The sequence below is a fragment of the Hyla sarda genome, chromosome 9, assembly GCF_029499605.1.
Source record: "Hyla sarda isolate aHylSar1 chromosome 9, aHylSar1.hap1, whole genome shotgun sequence".
Taxonomy (NCBI): Eukaryota; Metazoa; Chordata; class Amphibia; order Anura; family Hylidae; genus Hyla; species Hyla sarda.
In genome coordinates, this window is record NC_079197.1 from 170,664,081 (window position 1) to 170,686,784 (window position 22,704).

The 22,704-nt window shown below is 40.9% G+C and overlaps 1 protein-coding gene across 1 annotated transcript in view; it reads right to left on the bottom strand.

Moving 5' to 3' along the window:
* The window catches only part of LOC130290971 (class I histocompatibility antigen, F10 alpha chain-like), an 89,520-nt gene that overhangs the window by 35,230 nt on the left and 31,586 nt on the right, over positions 1 to 22,704 (bottom strand). The window contains exons 4-6 of the mRNA XM_056539257.1: positions 20,294 to 20,569; positions 18,914 to 19,012; positions 17,591 to 17,620 (exon numbers count right to left, since the gene is read on the bottom strand). Coding sequence (XP_056395232.1) covers positions 17,591 to 17,620; positions 18,914 to 19,012; positions 20,294 to 20,569 — 405 coding nt within the window. The remainder of the gene's footprint in view (positions 1 to 17,590; positions 17,621 to 18,913; positions 19,013 to 20,293; positions 20,570 to 22,704) is intronic.

Here is a 22,704-nt window from a genome sequence, read left to right on the forward strand (position 1 = left end):
TACATCCTCTCATATACAGAGATTACACTATATACATCCCAGTCACATCCTCCTCTCATATACAGAGATTACACTATATACATCCCAGTCACATCCTCCTCATATACAGAGATTACACTATATACATCCCAGTCACATCCTCTCCTCATATACAGAGATTACACTATATACATCCCAGTCACATCCTCCTCATATACAGAAATTACACTATATACATCCCAGTCACATCCTCTCCTCATATACAGAGATTACACTATATACATCCCAGTCACATCCTCCTCATATACAGAGATTACACTATATACATCCCAGTCACATCCTCCTCATATACAGAGATTACACTATATACATCCCAGTCACATCCTCCTCTCATATACAGAGATTACACTATATACATCCCAGTCACATCCTCCTCATATACAGAGATTACACTATATACATCCCAGTCACATCCTCCTCATATACAGAGATTACACTATATACATCCCAGTCACATCCTCCTCATATACAGAGATTACACTATATACATCCCAGTCACATCCTCCCCTCATATACAGAGATTACACTATATACATCCCAGTCACATCCTCCTCATATACAGAGATTACACTATATACATCCCAGTCACATCCTCCCCTCATATACAGAGATTACACTATATACATCCCAGTCACATCCTCCTCATATACAGAGATTACACTATATACATCCCAGTCACATCCTCCTCATATACAGAGATTACACTATATACATCCCAGTCACATCCTCCTCATATACAGAGATTACACTATATACATCCCAGTCACATCCTCCTCATATACAGAGATTACACTATATACATCCCAGTCACATCCTCCTCATATGACAGAGATTACACTATATACATCCCAGTCACATCCTCTCCTCATATACAGAGATTACACTATATACATCCCAGTCACATCCTCTCATATACAGAGATTACACTATATACATCCCAGTCACATCCTCCTCATATACAGAGATTACACTATATACATCCTAGTCACATCCTCTCATATAGAGATTACACTATATACATCCCCAGTCACATCCTCTCCTCATATACAGAGATTACACTATATACATCCCAGTCACATCCTCTCATATACAGAGATTACACTATATACATCCCAGTCACATCCTCCTCATATACAGAGATTACACTATATACATCCCAGTCACATCCTCCTCATATACAGAGATTACACTATATACATCCCAGTCACATCCTCCTCATATACAGAGATTACACTATATACATCCCAGTCACATCTTCCCCTCATATACAGAGATTACACTATATACATCCCAGTCACATCCTCCTCATATACAGAGATTACACTATATACATCCCAGTCACATCCTCCCTCATATACAGAGATTACACTATATACATCCCAGTCACATCCTCTCACATACAGAGATTACACTATATACATCCCAGTCACATCCTCTCTCATATACAGAGATTACACTATATACATCCCAGTCACATCCTCCTCATATATACAGAGATTACACTATATACATCCCAGTCAACATCCTCCTCATATTACAGAGATTACACTATATACATCCCAGTCACATCCTCTCCTCATATACAGAGATTACACTATATACATCCCAGTCACATCCTCTCATATACAGAGATTACACTATATACATCCCAGTCACATCCTCTCATATACAGAGATTACACTATATACATCCCAGTCACATCCTCCTCATATACAGAGATTACACTGTATACATCCCAGTCACATCCTCCTCATATACAGAGATTACACTATATACATCCCAGTCACATCCTCCTCTCATATACAGAGATTACACTATATACATCCCAGTCACATCCTCCTCATATACAGAGATTACACTATATACATCCCAGTCACATCCTATCATATACAGAGATTACACTATATACATCCCAGTCACATCCTCCTCATATACAGACATTACACTATATACATCCTCTCATATACAGAGATTACACTATATACATCCAGTCACATCCTCTCCTCATATACAGAGATTACACTATATACATCCCAGACACATCCTCCCCTCATATACAGAGATTACACTATATACATCCCAGTCACATCCTCCTCATATACAGAGATTACACTATATACATCCCAGTCACATCCTCTCATATACAGAGATTACACTATATACATCCCAGTCACATCCTCCTCATATACAGAGATTACACTATATACATCACAGTCACATCCTCTCCTCATATACAGAGATTACACTATATACATCCCAGTCACATCCTCCTCATATACAGAGATTACACTATATACATCCTAGTCACATCCTCCTCTCATATACAGACATTACACTATATACATCCCAGTCACATCCTCCCCTCATATACAGAGATTACACTATATACATCCCAGTCACATCCTCCTCTCATATACAGAGATTACACTATATACATCCCAGTCACATCCTCCTTATATACAGAGATTACACTATATACATCCCAGTCACATCCTCCTCTCATATACAGAGATTACACTATATACATCCCAGTCACATCCTCCTCATATACAGAGATTACACTATATACATCCCAGTCACATCCTCCTCATATACAGATTACACTATATACATCCCAGTCACATCCTCCCTTCATATACAGAGATTACACTATATACATCCCAGTCACATCCTCCTCATATACAGAGATTACACTATATACATCCCAGTCACATCCTCCTCATATACAGACATTACACTATATACATCCCAGTCACATCCTCCTCATATACAGAGATTACACTATATACATCCCAGTCACATCCTCTCATATACAGAGATTACACTATATACATCCCAGTCACATCCTCTCATATACAGAGATTACACTATATACATCCCAGTCACATCCTCTCCTCATATACAGACATTACACTATATACATCCCAGTCACATCCTCTCCTCATATACAGAGATTACACTATATACCTCCCAGTCACATCCTCCTCTCATATACAGAGATTACACTATATACATCCCAGTCACATCCTCCTCATATACAGAGATTACACTATATACATCCCAGTCACATCCTCCTCATATACAGAGATTACACTATATACATCCCAGTCACATCCTCCTCATATACAGAGATTACACTATATACATCCCAGTCACATCCTCTCCTCATATACAGAGATTACACTATATACATCCCAGTCACATCCTCCTCATATACAGAGATTACACTATATACATCCCAGTCACATCCTCTCATATACAGAGATTACACTATATACATCCCAGTCACATCCTCTCATATACAGAGATTACACTATATACATCCCAGTCACATCCTCCTCATATACAGAGATTACACTATATACATCCCAGTCACATCCTCTCATATACAGAGATTACACTATATACATCCCAGTCACATCCTCTCATATAGAGAGATTACACTATATACATCCCAGTCACCTCCTCTCATATACAGGGATTACACTATATACATCCCAGTCACATCCTCCCCTCATATACAGAGATTACACTATATACATCCCATTCACATCCTCTCCTCATATACAGAGATTACACTATATACATCCCAGTCACATCCTCTCCTCATATACAGAGATTACACTATATACATCCCAGTCACATCCTCCTCATATACAGAGATTACACTATATACATCCTAGTCACATCCTCCTCATATATACAGAGATTACACTATATACATCCCAGTCACATCCTCTCCTCATATACAGAGATTACACTATATACATCCCAGTCACATCCTCCTCATATACAGAGATTACACTATATACATCCCAGTCACATCCTCCCCTCATATACAGAGATTACACTATATACATCCCAGTCACATCCTCCTCATATACAGAGATTACACTATATACATCCCAGTCACATTCTCCTAATATACAGAGATTACACTATATACATCCCAGTCACATCCTCCTCTTATATACAGAGATTACACTATATACATCCCAGTCACATCCTCCTCATATACAGAGATTACACTATATACATCCCAGTCACATCCTCCTCATATATACAGAGATTACACTATATACATCCCAGTCACATCCTCCTCATATACAGAGATTACACTATATACATCTCAGTCACATCCTTCTCATATACAGAGATTACACTATATACATCCCAGTCACATCCTCCTCATATATACAGAGATTACACTATATACATCTCAGTCACATCCTCCTCATATATACAGAGATTACACTATATACATCCCAGTCACATCCTCCCCTCATATACAGAGATTACACTATATACATCCCAGTCACATCCTCCCCTCATATACAGAGATTACACTATATACATCCCAGTCACATCCTCCTCATATATACAGAGATTACACTATATACATCCCAGTCACATCCTCCCCTCATATACAGAGATTACACTATATACATCCCAGTCACATCCTCTCCTCATATACAGAGATTACACTATATACATCCCAGTCACATCCTCCCCTCATATACAGAGATTACACTATATACATCCCAGTCACATCCTCTCCTCATATACAGAGATTACACTATATACATCCCAGTCACATCCTCCTCATATACAGAGATTACACTATGTACATCCCAGTCACATCCTCTCCTCATATACAGAGATTACACTATATACATCCCAGTCACATCCTCCTCATATACAGAGATTACACTATATATATCCCAGTCACATCCTCCTCATATACAGAGATTACACTATATACATCCCAGTCACATCCTCCTCATATACAGAGATTACACTATATACATCCCAGTCACATCCTATCATATACAGAGATTACACTATATACATCCCAGTCACATCCTCCTCTCATATACAGAGATTACACTGTATACATCCCAGTCACATCCTCCTCTCATATACAGAGATTACACTATATACATCCCAGTCACATCCTCTCATATACAGAGATTACACTATATACATCCCAGTCACATCCTCCTCTCATATACAGAGATTACACAATATACATCCCAGTCACATCCTCCTCATATACAGAGATTACACTATATACATCCCAGTCACATCCTCTCAAATACAGAGATTACACTATATACATCCCAGTCACATACTCCTCTCATATACAGAGATTACACTATATACATCCCAGTCACATCCTCCTCATATACAGAGATTACACTATATACATCCCAGTCACATCCTCCTCATATACAGAGATTACACTATATACATCCCAGTCACATCCTCCTCATATACAGAGATTACACTATATACATCCCAGTCACATCCTCCTCATATATACAGAGATTACACTATATACATCCCAGTCACATCCTCCTCATATACAGAGATTACACTATATACATCCCAGTCACATCCTCCTCTCATATACAGAGATTACACTATATACATCCCAGTCACATCCTCCTCTCATATACAGAGATTACACTATATACATCCCAGTCACATCCTCCTCATATACAGAGATTACACTATATACATCCCAGTCACATCCTTTCATATACAGAGATTACACTATATACATCCCAGTCACATCCTCCTCTCATATACAGAGATTACACTATATACATCCCAGTCACATCCTCCTCTCATATACAGAGATTACACTATATACATCCCAGTCACATCCTCCTCATATACAGAGATTACACTATATACATCCCAGTCACATCCTCCTCATATACAGAGATTACACTATATACATCCCAGTCACATCCTCCTCATATACAGAGATTACACTATATACATCCCAGTCACATCCTCCTCATATACAGAGATTACACTATATACATACCAGTCACATCCTCCTCATATACAGAGATTACACTATATACATCCCAGTCACATCCTCCTCATATACAGAGATTACACTATATACATCCCAGTCACATCCTCTCATATACAGGGATTACACTATATACATCCCAGTCACATCCTCCTCATATACAGAGATTACACTATATACATCCCAGTCACATCCTCTCCTCATATACAGAGATTACACTATATACATCCCAGTCACATCCTCTCATATACAGAGATTACACTATATACATCCCAGTCACATCATCCTCATATACAGAGATTACACTATATACATCCCAGTCACATCATCCTCATATACAGAGATTACACTATATACATCCCAGTCACATCCTCTCATATACAGAGATTACACTATATACATCCCAGTCACATCCTCCTCATATACAGAGATTACACTATATACATCCCAGTCACATCCTCTCATATACAGAGATTACACTATATACATCCCAGTCACATCCTCTCATATACAGGGATTACACTATATACATCCCAGTCACATCCTCCTCATATACAGAGATTACACTATATACATCCCAGTCACATCCTCCTCATATACAGAGATTACACTATATACATCCCAGTCACATCCTCTCATATACAGAGATTACACTATATACATCCCAGTCACATCCTCCTCATATATACAGAGATTACACTATATACATCCCAGTCACATCCTCCTCATATACAGAGATTACACTATATACATCCCAGTCACATCCTCTTATATACAGAGATTACACTATATACATCCCAGTCACATCCTCCTCATATACAGAGATTACACTATATACATCCCAGTCACATCCTCCTCATATACAGAGATTACACTATATACATCCCAGTCACATCCTCTCATATACAGAGATTACACTATATACATCCCAGTCACATCCTCCTCATATACAGAGATTACACTATATACATCCCAGTCACATCCTCTCATATACAGAGATTACACTATATACATCCCAGTCACATCCTCCTCATATATACAGAGATTACACTATATACATCCCAGTCACACCCTCCCCTCATATACAGAGATTACACTATATACATCCCAGTCACATCCTCCTCATATACAGAGATTACACTATATATATCCCAGTCACACCCTCCCCTCATATACAGAGATTACACTATATACATCCCAGTCACATCCTCCTCATATATACAGAGATTACACTATATACATCCCAGTCACACCCTCCCCTCATATACAGAGATTACACTATATACATCCCAGTCACATCCTCCTCATATACAGAGATTACACTATATATATCCCAGTCACATCCTCCTCATATACAGAGATTACACTATATACATCCCAGTCACATCCTCTCATATACAGAGATTACACTATATACATCCCAGTCACATCCTCCTCATATATAGGGATTACACTATATACATCCCAGTCACATCCTCCTCATATACAGAGATTACACTATATACATCCCAGTCACATCCTCTCATATACAGAGATTACACTATATACATCCCAGTCACATCCTCCTCATATATAGGGATTACACTATATACATCCCAGTCACATCCTCTCATATACAGAGATTACACTATATACATCCCAGTCACATCCTCCTCATATACAGAGATTACACTATATACATCCCAGTCACATCCTCCTCATATACAGAGATTACACTATATACATCCCAGTCACATCCTCCTCATATACAGAGATTATACTATATACATCCCAGTCACATCCTCTTATATACAGAGATTACACTATATACATCCCAGTCACATCCTCTCATATACAGAGATTACACTATATACATCCCAGTCACATCCTCTCATATACAGAGATTATACTATATACATCCCAGTCACATACTCTCATATACAGAGATTACACTATATACATCCCAGTCACATCCTCCTCATATATACAGAGATTACACTATATACATCCCAGTCACATCCTCCTCATATACAGAGATTACACTATATACATCCCAGTCGCATCCTCCTCATATACAGAGATTACACTATATACATCCCAGTCACATCCTCCTCATATACAGAGATTACACTATATACATCCCAGTCACATCCTCCTCATATACAGAGATTACACTATATACATCCCAGTCGCATCCTCCTCATATACAGAGATTACACTATATACATCCCAGTCACATCCTCCTCATATACAGAGATTACACTATATACATCCCAGTCACATCCTCTCATATACAGGGATTACACTATATACATCCCAGTTACATCCTCCTCATATACAGAAATTACACTATATACATCCCAGTCACATCCTCCTCATATACAGAGATTACACTATATACATCCCAGTCACATCCTCCTCATATACAGAGATTACACTATATACATCCCAGTCACATCCTCCTCATATACAGAGATTACACTATATACATCCCAGTCACATCCTCCTCATATACAGAGATTACACTATATACATCCCAGTCACATCCTCCTCATATACAGAGATTATACTATATACATCCCAGTCACATCCTCTTATATACAGAGATTACACTATATACATCCCAGTCACATCCTCTCATATACAGAGATTACACTATATACATCCCAGTCACATCCTCTCATATACAGAGATTATACTATATACATCCCAGTCACATACTCTCATATACAGAGATTACACTATATACATCCCAGTCACATCCTCCTCATATATACAGAGATTACACTATATACATCCCAGTCACATCCTCCTCATATACAGAGATTACACTATATACATCCCAGTCGCATCCTCCTCATATACAGAGATTACACTATATACATCCCAGTCACATCCTCCTCATATACAGAGATTACACTATATACATCCCAGTCACATCCTCCTCATATACAGAGATTACACTATATACATCCCAGTCGCATCCTCCTCATATACAGAGATTACACTATATACATCCCAGTCACATCCTCCTCATATACAGAGATTACACTATATACATCCCAGTCACATCCTCTCATATACAGGGATTACACTATATACATCCCAGTTACATCCTCCTCATATACAGAGATTACACTATATACATCCCAGTCACATCCTCCTCATATATACAGAGATTACACTATATACATCCCAGTCACATCCTCCTCATATATACAGAGATTACACTATATACATCCCAGTCACATCCTCCCCTCATATACAGAGATTACACTATATACATCCCAGTCACATCCTCCTCATATACAGAGATTACACTATATACATCCCAGTCACATCCTCCCCTCATATACAGAGATTACACTATATACATCCCAGTCACATCCTCCTCATATACAGAGATTACACTATATACATCCCAGTCACATCCTCTCATATACAGAGATTACACTATATACATCCCAGTCACATCCTCCTCATATACAGAGATTACACTATATACATCCCAGTCACATCCTCCTCATATACAGAGATTACACTATATACATCCCAGTCACATCCTCCTCATATACAGAGATTACACTGTATACATCCCAGTCACATCCTCCTCATATACAGAGATTACACTATATACATCCCAGTCACATCCTCTCATATACAGAGATTACACTATATACATCCCAGTCACATCCTCCTCATATATACAGAGATTACACTATATACATCCCAGTCACATCCTCTTATATACAGAGATTACACTATATACATCCCAGTCACATCCTCTTATATACAGAGATTACACTATATACATCCCAGTCACATCCTCCCCTCATATACAGAGATTACACTATATACATCCCAGTCACATCCTCCTCATATATACAGAGATTACACTATATACATCCCAGTCACATCCTCCTCATATACAGAGATTACACTATATACATCCCAGTCACATCCTCTCATATACAGAGATTACACTATATACATCCCAGTCACATCCTCCCCTCATATACAGAGATTACACTATATACATCCCAGTCACATCCTCCCCTCATATACAGAGATTACACTATATACATCCCAGTCACATCCTCTCATATACAGAGATTACACTATATACATCCCAGTCACATCCTCCCCTCATATACAGAGATTACACTATATACATCCCAGTCACATCCTCCTCATATACAGAGATTACACTATATACATCCCAGTCACATCCTCTCATATACAGAGATTACACTATATACATCCCAGTCACATCCTCCCCTCATATACAGAGATTACACTATATACATCCCAGTCACATCCTCCCCTCATATACAGAGATTACACTATATACATCCCAGTCACATCCTCTCATATACAGAGATTACACTATATACATCCCAGTCACATCCTCCCCTCATATACAGAGATTACACTATATACATCCCAGTCACATCCTCCTCATATACAGAGATTACACTATATACATCCCAGTCACATCCCCTCATATACAGAGATTACACTATATACATCCCAGTCACATCCTCCTCATATACAGAGATTACACTATATACATCCCAGTCACATCCTCTCATATACAGAGATTACACTATATACATCCCAGTCACATCCTCCTCATATACAGAGATTACACTATATACATCCCAGTCACATCCTCTCATATACAGAGATTACACTATATACATCCCAGTCACATCCTCCTCATATACAGAGATTACACTATATACATCCCAGTCACATCCCCTCATATACAGAGATTACACTATATACATCCCAGTCACATCCTCCTCATATACAGAGATTACACTATATACATCCCAGTCACATCCTCTCATATACAGAGATTACACTATATACATCCCAGTCACATCCTCCTCATATACAGAGATTACACTATATACATCCCAGTCACATCCTCTCATATACAGAGATTACACTATATACATCCCAGTCACATCCCCTCATATACAGAGATTACACTATATACATCCCAGTCACATCCTCCTCATATACAGAGATTACACTATATACATCCCAGTCACATCCTCTCATATACTGAGATTACACTATATACATCCCAGTCACATCCTCCTCATATATAGGGATTACACTATATACATCCCAGTCACATCCTCCTCATATAGGGTTGCCACCCTGCCGGTATTTTCATCTACATTCCGGGCTGTGCCGGTAAGTTTGGATGAAAAATACCGGCCATGCAATGGCCGGTATTTTTCATTCACTGACAGGGGCGGACGGAGCAGCATCCCCAGAAGAACACTGCTTTCATGACCGGCCGTACAATGCCCAGGTCTGACACCACCAGCCTGTGACAGGGAGAGCTCTGTGCGATGACAGGAAGAGACTGTACAGTGCTGGGGAGGGGGCGTGACCTCCTGTCTCCTCTCTCCCCCTCCCCCGCCTTCCCTCTGCCCCGTGCAGTCTTACAACCCTCCATAGGCAGAGCAGGGAGGGGAGAGGCCGTGTATTCTGTCTCCATCTGCTGCGCAGGGCGGGTGAGTGTCTGTGTATATATGTGTGTGTGTATATATGTGTCTGTGTATATATGTGTGTGTGTATATATGTGTCTGTGTATATATGTGTGTGTGTATATATGTGTGTGTGTGTGTGTATATATGTCTGTGTATATATGTGTCTGTGTATATATGTGTCTGTGTGTATATATGTGTCTGTGTATATATGTGTGTGTGTATATATGTCTGTGTATATATGTGTCTGTGTGTATATATGTGTCTGTGTGTATATATGTGTCTGTGTATATATGTGTCTGTGTATATATGTGTCTGTGTATATATGTGTCTGTGTGTATATATGTGTCTGTGTGTATATATGTGTCTGTGTGTATATATGTGTCTGTGTATATATGTGTCTGTGTTTATATGTGTCTGTATATATGTGTCTGTGTCTGTGTCTCTATGTGTCTGTGTATATATGTGTGTGTGTGTAGGGGGGGGGGGGGGGGGGGGTAAACTGCCTAATCTGGGGGACAACTATGCTGCCTAATCTGGGGGACAACTATGCTGCCTAATCTGGGGGACAACTATGCTGCCTAATCTGGGGGACAACTATGCTGCCTAATCTGGGGGACAACTATGCTGCCTAATCTGGGGGACAACTATGCTGCCTAATCTGGGGGACAACTATGCTGCCTGATCTGGGGGACAACTATGCTGCCTGATCTGGGGGACAACTATGCTGCCTAATCTGGGGGACAACTATGCTGCCTGATCTGGGGGACAACTATGCTGCCTGATCTGGGGGACAACTATGCTGCCTAATCTGGGGAAAAACTACCCGGCCCTCCACAATATTTTTAGTTTCTCATGTGGCCCCATGGGATAAATAATTGCCCACCCCATTCCTCCTCAACCCCGGACATTCCTTAACCTGGAGCCGCCCGGGGAAAGGAGAAAGTGAAGACAAGAGACTGGTGAGACCTCTCTGCAAAATTGTGTATTTAATGCAGTGTTTCCCAACCAGGGTGCCTCCAGCTGTTGCAAAACTATTACTCCCAGCATGCCCAGACAGCCTTTGGCTGTCCGGGCATGCTGGGAGTTGTAGTTTTGCAATAGCTGGAGGCATCCTGGTTGGGAAACACTGATTTAATGTGTGAAACTATCTGCTGCGCTCTGTATCTAATCCTGTCATGTGCGATACTGTCTGCTGAGCCTGTGTATCTAATCCTGTCATGTGTGATACTGTGAGCTGAGCCTGTATATCCAAATCTGTCATGTGGGATACTATCTGCTGAGCCTGTGTATCTATATCTGTCATGTGCGATACTGTCTGCTGAGCCTGTGCATCTAAATCTGTCATGTGTGATACTGTCTGCTGAGCCTGTGTATCTAATCCTGTTATGTGGGATACTATCTGCTGAGCCTGTGCATCTAAATCTGTCATGTGCGATACTGTCTGCTGAGCCTGTGTATCTAATCCTGTTATGTGTGATACTGTCTGCTGAGCCTGTGCATCTAAATCTGTCATGTGTGATACTGTCTGCTGAGCCTGTGTATCTAATCCTGTTATGTGTGATACTGTCTGCTGAGCCTGTGCATCTAAATCTGTCATGTGTGATACTGTCTGATTAGCCTGTTTATCTGACGTTGCGCAGGGGGACGTCACTCGTCATCAGAGAGAGCCAGCGTTGCTGTCGCGCACCACCACTACCGCCGCCGCTGGCATAAATAGGGTTTTGGTAGGTATTCTCTAAATGTAAATTTTTTTGTGCGATATAGGAAAACTCCCCCCGCATATATATTGTATCCCTCCAAACCCCTATGCCATTTCTTAAACCCCCCTCCCATCCCCCATGCCATTTCTTAAACCCCTGATCCCTCAGCCCCTGTGCAATCTGGCCCCTCCCCTTTTGTAGCTCCACCCCCACATAGCCACACCCATGACCGGTATTTTTCTGAGGGAAAGGTGGCAACCCTATCCTCATATACAGAGATTACACTTTATACATCCCAGTCACATCCTCCTCATATACAGAGATTACACTATATACATCCCAGTCACATCCTCTCATATACAGAGATTACACTATATACATCCCAGTCACATCCTCCTCTCATATACAGAGATTACACTATATACATCCCAGTCACATCCTCCTCATATACAGAGATTACACTATATACATCCCAGTCACATCCTCCTCATATACAGAGATTACACTATATACATCTCAGTCACATCCTCCTCTCATATACAGAGATTACACTATATACATCCCAGTCACATCCTCTCATATACAGAGATTACACTATATACATCCCAGTCACATCCTCCTCATATACAGAGATTACACTATATACATCCCAGTCACATCCTCCTCATATACAGAGATTACACTATATACATCCCAGTCACATCCTCTTATATACAGAGATTACACTATATACATCCCAGTCACATCCTCCCCTCATATACAGAGATTACACTATATACATCCCAGTCACATCCTCCTCATATATACAGAGATTACACTATATACATCCCAGTCACATCCTCCTCATATACAGAGATTACACTATATACATCCCAGTCACATCCTCTTATATACAGAGATTACACTATATACATCCCAGTCACATCCTCTCCTCATATACAGAGATTACACTATATACATCCCAGTCACATCCTCCTCATATACAGAGATTACACTATATACATCCCAGTCACATCCTCCTCATATACAGAGATTACACTATATACATCCCAGTCACATCCTCCTCATATACAGAGATTACACTATATACATCCCAGTCACATCCTCTCATATATACAGAGATTACACTATATACATCCCAGTCACATCCTCCCCTCATATACAGAGATTACACTATATACATCCCAGTCACATCCTCTCCTCATATACAGAGATTACACTATATACATCCCAGTCACATCCTCCTCATATACAGAGATTACACTATATACATCCCAGTCACATCCTCCTCATATACAGAGATTACACTATATACATCCCAGTCACATCCTCCTCATATATACAGAGATTACACTATATACATCCCAGTCACATCCTCCTCATATATACAGAGATTACACTATATACATCCCAGTCACATCCTCCCCTCATATACAGAGATTACACTATATACATCCCAGTCACATCCTCTCATATAGAGAGATTACACTATATACATCCCAGTCACATCCTCCTGATATACAGAGATTACACTATATACATCCCAGTCACATCCTCCTCATATATACAGAGATTACACTATATACATCCCAGTCACATCCTCTCATATACAGAGATTACACTATATACATCCCAGTCACATCCTCCTCATATACAGAGATTACACTATATACATCCCAGTCACATCCTCTCATATACAGAGATTACACTATATAGATCCTAGTCACATCCTCCTCATATACAGAGATTACACTATATACATCCCAGTCACATCCTCTCATATACAGAGATTACACTATATACATCCCAGTCACATCCTCCTCATATATACAGAGATTACACTATATACATCCCAGTCACATCCTCTCATATACAGAGATTACACTATATACATCCCAGTCACATCCTCTCATATACAGAGATTACACTATATACATCCCAGTCACATCCTCCTCATATATACAGAGATTACACTATATACATCCCAGTCACATCCTCTCATATACAGGGATTACACTATATACATCCCAGTCACATCCTCTCATATACAGAGATTACACTATATACATCCCAGTCACATCCTCCTCATATATACAGAGATTACACTATATACATCCCAGTCACATCCTCCCCTCATATACAGAGATTACACTATATACATCCCAGTCACATCCTCTCCTCATATACAGAGATTACACTATATACATCCCAGTCACATCCTCCTCTCATATACAGAGATTACACTATATACATCCCAGTCACATCCTCCTCTCATATACAGAGATTACACTATATACATCCCAGTCACATCCTCTCATATACAGAGATTACACTATATACATCCCAGTCACATCCTCCTCATATACAGAGATTACACTATATACATCCCAGTCACATCCTCCTCTCATATACAGAGATTACACTATATACATCCCAGTCACACCCTCCCCTCATATACAGAGATTACACTATATACATCCCAGTCACATCCTCTCATATACAGGGATTACACTATATACATCCTAGTCACACCCTCCCCTCATATACAGAGATTACACTATATACATCACAGTCACATCCTCCTCATATACAGAGATTACACTATATACATCCCAGTCACATCCTCTCATATACAGAGATTACACTATATACATCCCAGTCACATCCTCCTCATATACAGGGATTACACTATATACATCCCAGTCACATCCCCTCATATACAGAGATTACACTATATACATCCCAGTCACATCCTCCTCATATACAGAGATTACACTATATACATCCCAGTCACATCCTCTCATATACAGAGATTACACTATATACATCCCAGTCACATCCTCCCCTCATATACAGAGATTACACTATATACATCCCAGTCACATCCTCTCCTCATATACAGAGATTACACTATATACATCCCAGTCACATCCTCCTCTCATATACAGAGATTACACTATATACATCCCAGTCACATCCTCCTCTCATATACAGAGATTACACTATATACATCCCAGTCACATCCTCTCATATACAGAGATTACACTATATACATCCCAGTCACATCCTCCTCATATACAGAGATTACACTATATACATCCCAGTCACATCCTCCTCTCATATACAGAGATTACACTATATACATCCCAGTCACACCCTCCCCTCATATACAGAGATTACACTATATACATCCCAGTCACATCCTCTCATATACAGAGATTACACTATATACATCCCAGTCACATCCTCTCATATACAGGGATTACACTATATACATCCTAGTCACACCCTCCCCTCATATACAGAGATTACACTATATACATCACAGTCACATCCTCCTCATATACAGAGATTACACTATATATATCCCAGTCACATCCTCTCATATACAGAGATTACACTATATACATCCCAGTCACATCCTCCTCATATACAGGGATTACACTATATACATCCCAGTCACATCCCCTCATATACAGAGATTACACTATATACATCCCAGTCACATCCTCCTCATATACAGAGATTACACTATATACATCCCAGTCACATCCTCTCATATACAGAGATTACACTATATACATCCCAGTCACATCCTCCCCTCATATACAGAGATTACACTATATACATCCCAGTCACATCCTCCTCATATACAGAGATTACACTATATACATCCCAGTCACATCCTCTCATATACAGAGATTACACTATATACATCCCAGTCACATCCTCCTCATATACAGAGATTACACTATATACATCCCAGTCACATCCTCCTCATATACAGAGATTACACTATATACATCCCAGTCACATCCTCTCCTCATATACAGAGATTACACTATATACATCCCAGTCACATCCTCCTCATATACAGAGATTACACTATATACATCCCAGTCACATCCTCCTCATATACAGAGATTACACTATATACATCCCAGTCACATCCTCTCCTCATATACAGAGATTACACTATATACATCCCAGTCACATCCTCCTCATATATACAGAGATTACACTATATACATCCCAGTCACATCCTCTCATATACAGAGATTACACTATAAACATCCCAGTCACATCCTCTCCTCATATACAGAGATTACACTATATACATCCCAGTCACATCCTCCTCATATACAGAGATTACACTATATACATCCCAGTCACATCCTCTCCTCATATACAGAGATTACACTATATACATCCCAGTCACATCCTCCTCATATATACAGAGATTACACTATATACATCCCAGTCACATCCTCCTCATATACAGAGATTACACTATATACATCCCAGTCACATCCTCTTATATACAGAGATTACACTATAAACATCCCAGTCACATCCTCTCCTCATATACAGAGATTACACTATATACATCCCAGTCACATCCTCCTCATATACAGAGATTACACTATATACATCCCAGTCATATCCTCTTATATACAGAGATTACACTATATACATCCCTATTCTCTCATTATCCATAACCAGTGACATCTCAGCCGTATATGATGAATACTCACTGCTGGTCGCTTTGTAGTCTTGTTTCTTTTCTGAAAAAAAAGGCAGAGAAGAGAATTAGGAGCAGAAACTGGAAGAATCTATTATCACTGGTTCCATATTGTGAAGGGGACGTGCGCTGTATTGTGTGTGTGTGTATGTGTATCTATCGATCGATCGATCGATCGATCGATCGATCGATAGAGATAGATAGATAGATAGATATATATATATATATATATATATATATATATATATATATAGTGGGGTTTTAGCAAGTGGTATAAAACATCAGAGACGGTGACGCAGTTCAGATAAAGGGCTTCTCATGCAATTTATTGTCCAAAAACAAAATATATACAGCTGTATTCACATTGGCACCGAATGCAACAAAATCCAGCAGTAACTGAACACTTTAAGGGCCCATTCACACTACATATTTTCCGAGCAGAATTCCACACTTTAGATCCGCTGTGGAAAATACAGTGCAACAGCCTCCTATTGTTTTCAATGAGATTCTGCTTCGCCATTTACACTACGGAATTTCTGCGGTGAGCGTTCTGCCACAGAAATTTCAGACCCCAGAATCTGCCAAAAGAATGAACATGTTCATTCTTTTGGCAGATTGTGCTTGGAAATGCATTGTTATCTATGGAGCAGTACATTTATGGCGCATTTCTGAGCGGTCCTGGCGCAGCTTGTTCTGCTGGTGCCCGCTACAGATGGGATCTCTGCCCAGATTATCTCCGGGCTGAATGAGCCCAACTGGCTCTCACTATACAAGTGGCTTACTACCAGCCGCTCAACCAAAACAAACCTTTTTAGGTGTTACCTCACACCACGGGCACTTGTCACTTTTTTGAGGCTGCAGCCTCCAGAGTACAATTCTCCTCTGAGGGTCAGGTTCCTCTCAGCCTCACTTGCAGACTTAGTAAATCTGGGCCACTATGTGCATTATAAAGGATCAGTAATGTGTATACAACATAGTATGTATTCTATATCAGGGCTGCTATACACTTCACTGATTCTATATACTATACCTAGGGGGTCACATGCAGCCCACAAGACTCTTTTGTGCGGCTCCTGACTCCTCATCTACATAACAGAACTAGTCCAGGATTCAGTGAGATGGTCCTGGATTCCCAGCATTGTCCCAGGACGCCATACATCTGCCATGATAGAAGAGATCAATGACAGATCACTACTGATCAATGGGAATCTCTAGGGCTGATCTCTGTAGAGCACCACATGGGAAGGAGCTGCGGATGAACAATATTCTGAACAATTCATTGAATATCCTTTATATCCTGGTCTGGAGGAGAAGAAGCTGCATTACTGACACTTACTTCTATATAGGAGAAATCCTCCAATGCCAACACCAAGAAGAGCGATGACCACCACAACTAGGACCACAGGGATGACCCAGGAACTCGGCTTTGCAGGTTCTGGTTAGAGAACAGAAAAGTAAATGTGATGTGTAGATTATACTGAGAGCTTCATGTATCAGGATTCACAGTCCCATCCGCTGTAGTAATGACATATGTATAGTGTAATGGTGTCACATGTGCAGGATCTGGATTTATCTTTCTTCTTGTAACTCCTCCTTAGGGTATGTAAAGACCTTGTGGATTCCTTGAGGATTTTTGGGGATAATTCCACAAATTTACAGTAATGTGCTAGTGTCAGTTTAATACACCCTCATTCACACTCATTCAGGCAAATTGTAACAAAGATCAGGATCACGTACACCCCCAGGATATCATACATCCAAGTATCTCAAATGGATTGGATAGAAAGAGAAGGTCTAATGAGCATTACTGTATTATAGTACAAGTACTCCTCACCAAAACAAATGCACATGGAAGCCCCAAGAAATGCCGAGAGTTGTTGGACAGTGGACTTGAGAAAGGCGTATGTGCGTGCCCAAACCGAGTGTCCAACTCAATAAAGTCGACCTATCTTATGTATCTGTTGTGGTGAAGAGTACTTGTATAGTAATACTGTAGCGCTCATTTCACCCTTTTTTTCTCTCCAATCCATTTGCCACATTATCCGCTGCCGTTGAGCAGTAGGATTGGGTATTTTTGACTGCTTTGTTCTTTTGTGTTCTTTCTCTCTGCGTTTTAGTATAATGTTACATGTTCCCTATATTGGTTCAGCATTGTACCCCTGTGTGTATTTAATAGGAGAAACCAGTTCCACAATTTGTTGTTGAAGGCGATAAGTAGAAATAAAAGGGCATCATTTTAAATACAATAAGTGGTTCCCTTATTTATTATGTTTTAATGTTTCATTGCATATTATTAATTCATGCTGAAGTTGCTTGATGCTGTATGCAGAACTCTTGTGTTTTTGGCTCAGATTTTTGCAGCAGATTTTAGCGTTTGCACTGCAAGGAATAAAATCTACAGTAAAACAATCATATAAAAATTCTGCTGCATGAAATGTATCCTTTATGTGTACTAGACTGAGGTACTTCAGGTTGTTTTCAACTCCCTGATGTCCTGTCTGGTGACCCCTATAGAATACATGTAGCTACATGCGGTGAGGCGGCCATGGCTGTACAATACACCGCTCTCCATCATACACGGGATTGTTCTCGATCCCTCTTACTCAGGAGCGGTAGAGAAGACAAAAAAGAAGACAAGGAGAAAAATAGTGATCACCAGTCATGACATATCCCATAGTCTTCCACTTGTCATCCCCCCAGTATGGATACAACTCACCCCATTTGACAAGGAGCGGCTCCTCCCCCAGGCTGCTGTGATCCACATAACAGGAGTAGCTGTCGCCCTCTTTGGGGATCACTTCCGCAGTGACCCGGATCTGATAGGTGCCGTCAGGATTGGGGAGGACATGTGTGGTCTGATATGTGGGGAGGTCGTCCACCCCGTTCTTCATCCACTTCACATCCACTGGTTTAGGATGAAATCCGTACGCCTGGCAATGAAGAGTCAGAATCCCATCGCCTTCCTGACCGGATACCTTTACCTCTGGCCGAACTGAGAGGGAAAAAGAAGAGAATATAAATGTCCTCCCAGATCTGATGTATCCTCCTCTCTGGTGGTCTGTACGATCAGAAGAGCCCCCTGTATAACATATAATAAACATTAAAAGTGCTACATGTCACATGTTTGCTCCCGCACTATCCACAGGTACTGATGGATAGTGCGGGAGACGCTGATTCCTATGAGCCCTACCTTGCCCGGGCGGGGCTTCTGCAGGTTAACTGGCACAGACGTCAGCACCGCTTATGAATATTCATCCCCCCTCCCTCCAGTTAGGAGCTGCGAAGAGAGGGAGAGCTGGAGGGAGGGGGGATGAATATTCATAAGCAGGCGGCGCTGCAGAAGGGCGGCGCTGAGGTCAGTGCCAGTTAACCTGCAGAAGCCCCACCCATGCCAGTTACAGCAAGATTTCCACATATAATAAAACTAAGATTGCGGGCGAACGGCCGGGCGGATCCGGGCAAGGTAGGGATCATTGGAATCAGCGTCTCCCGCACTATCCATCAGTACCTGTGGTTAGCGCAGGAGCAAACATGTGACAGTTTTCCTTTAATATGAAAGTTTCCCCAGATAATTATTATTATTCCCATTCTGAGAACCTGCAAGATTGAAGTTTTTAGAATTATTATATTACAAGGGAGAACACAATGGAGATGGTGACAGAATTTCCATTCTACTTTTACAGGTTGGGAAATATTAAACATGACAATACTGTACAGAAGTAACTCTAGTTCTGTGATATAGTTAATGGGATACCATATCCACTGTGTAGAGGTCCCCTGTGCCCAAGTCTGGGGGCATTAGGCATAGGAATTTGACCTATTTATACAATTGGAACTTGTTCACGCATGAATACCACCTAGTGTTGAATTAATGGACACACAGTCTTACCGAGGTGGTTGCTATCTTCTCTCCTGCATATATAAAGAATATAAAATAGACTGTACCTCCCAAAAAATGTAAGATTATACTCCAGAACCCTCTTTATTATGGCACTTACAAGTTAAAACACTTTAACACTATGCATCAATCACAGGTCTATAATACGACTTAATGTTCCCTTGTGTACCCTGAAGGCATATAGAAGGACTGGGGTGTAGTATAAAAGTATCACAACTATTGCAAGAACAATCACGAACGGACCCATTATTAACAAACCACTGCAACACATTTCAGCAATGGAGCCTTCTGCTGGGAGAAGAAGGCCCCAAGGCTGTAACGTGTTGCACTGATCGCCACCCCATAACTTCTTTTGCTACTAATGTCCCACATGGGTACAGCTTGCATTAGAGCCCTGGGTGGGACTGTTTTCTTAATCCAGCTCCCACTGGGTTTCTGACGCCTGTTCCACTCCATGTATGTATAATCCTGTCCGCTCCCACAAACATTATGTCACAGCTTTTTTAGATAGTACCCCCCATCTCGTGCCATTTCATCACCCCTTTGTGGCATTTCAGAACCTGCTGTGTGTTCTGTGACTACTCGCTCCTGCCCACAACAAACTCATTACCACCCACACCTGCAAGTGCTTTATTGCGTCCTGCGGGATCCCAGTCCTGATGCAGGGCTCTACCTTGTATTGTTTGTACATTGTTTGTTATTGTTTGTTAGGGTTGTATGTATTGCACCATTACATATTCCGGTATAAGTTATCAGCTATTTATCCCCCCTCGACACCGCTGCAGATCATTGATTTAAAGCGGGCGCTTTAAATCAATGCACTGCAGTGGCTTTTGCGGTGCCATAGGCCGCCGTCACCACCTTCTTCTCTCCCCCTACCTGTCCGGGGGTCCGGGCCATCCATCCTTCCTGTAGTGTCCGGCGGCATTCCGGGTGGAGGGTGAACCGGTCCGGGCTGTCCTTCTTCTCCGGGGGTCATCATCTCCACTCCGGGCAGGCTCCGGCCTAGTACGCTGCATAGACGCCGCTGCGCAGTGACGCCCGTGCGCAGCGACGCACCTGACGTCACGGCGTAGCGGCGTCTATGCAGCGTAGTAGGCCGGAGCCTGCCCAGAGTGGAGAAGATGAACCCCGGAGAAGGACAGCCCGGACCGGTTCACCCTCCACCCGGAATGCCGCCGGACACTACAGGAAGGAAGGATGGCCCGGACCACCCCCATTACGGGTAA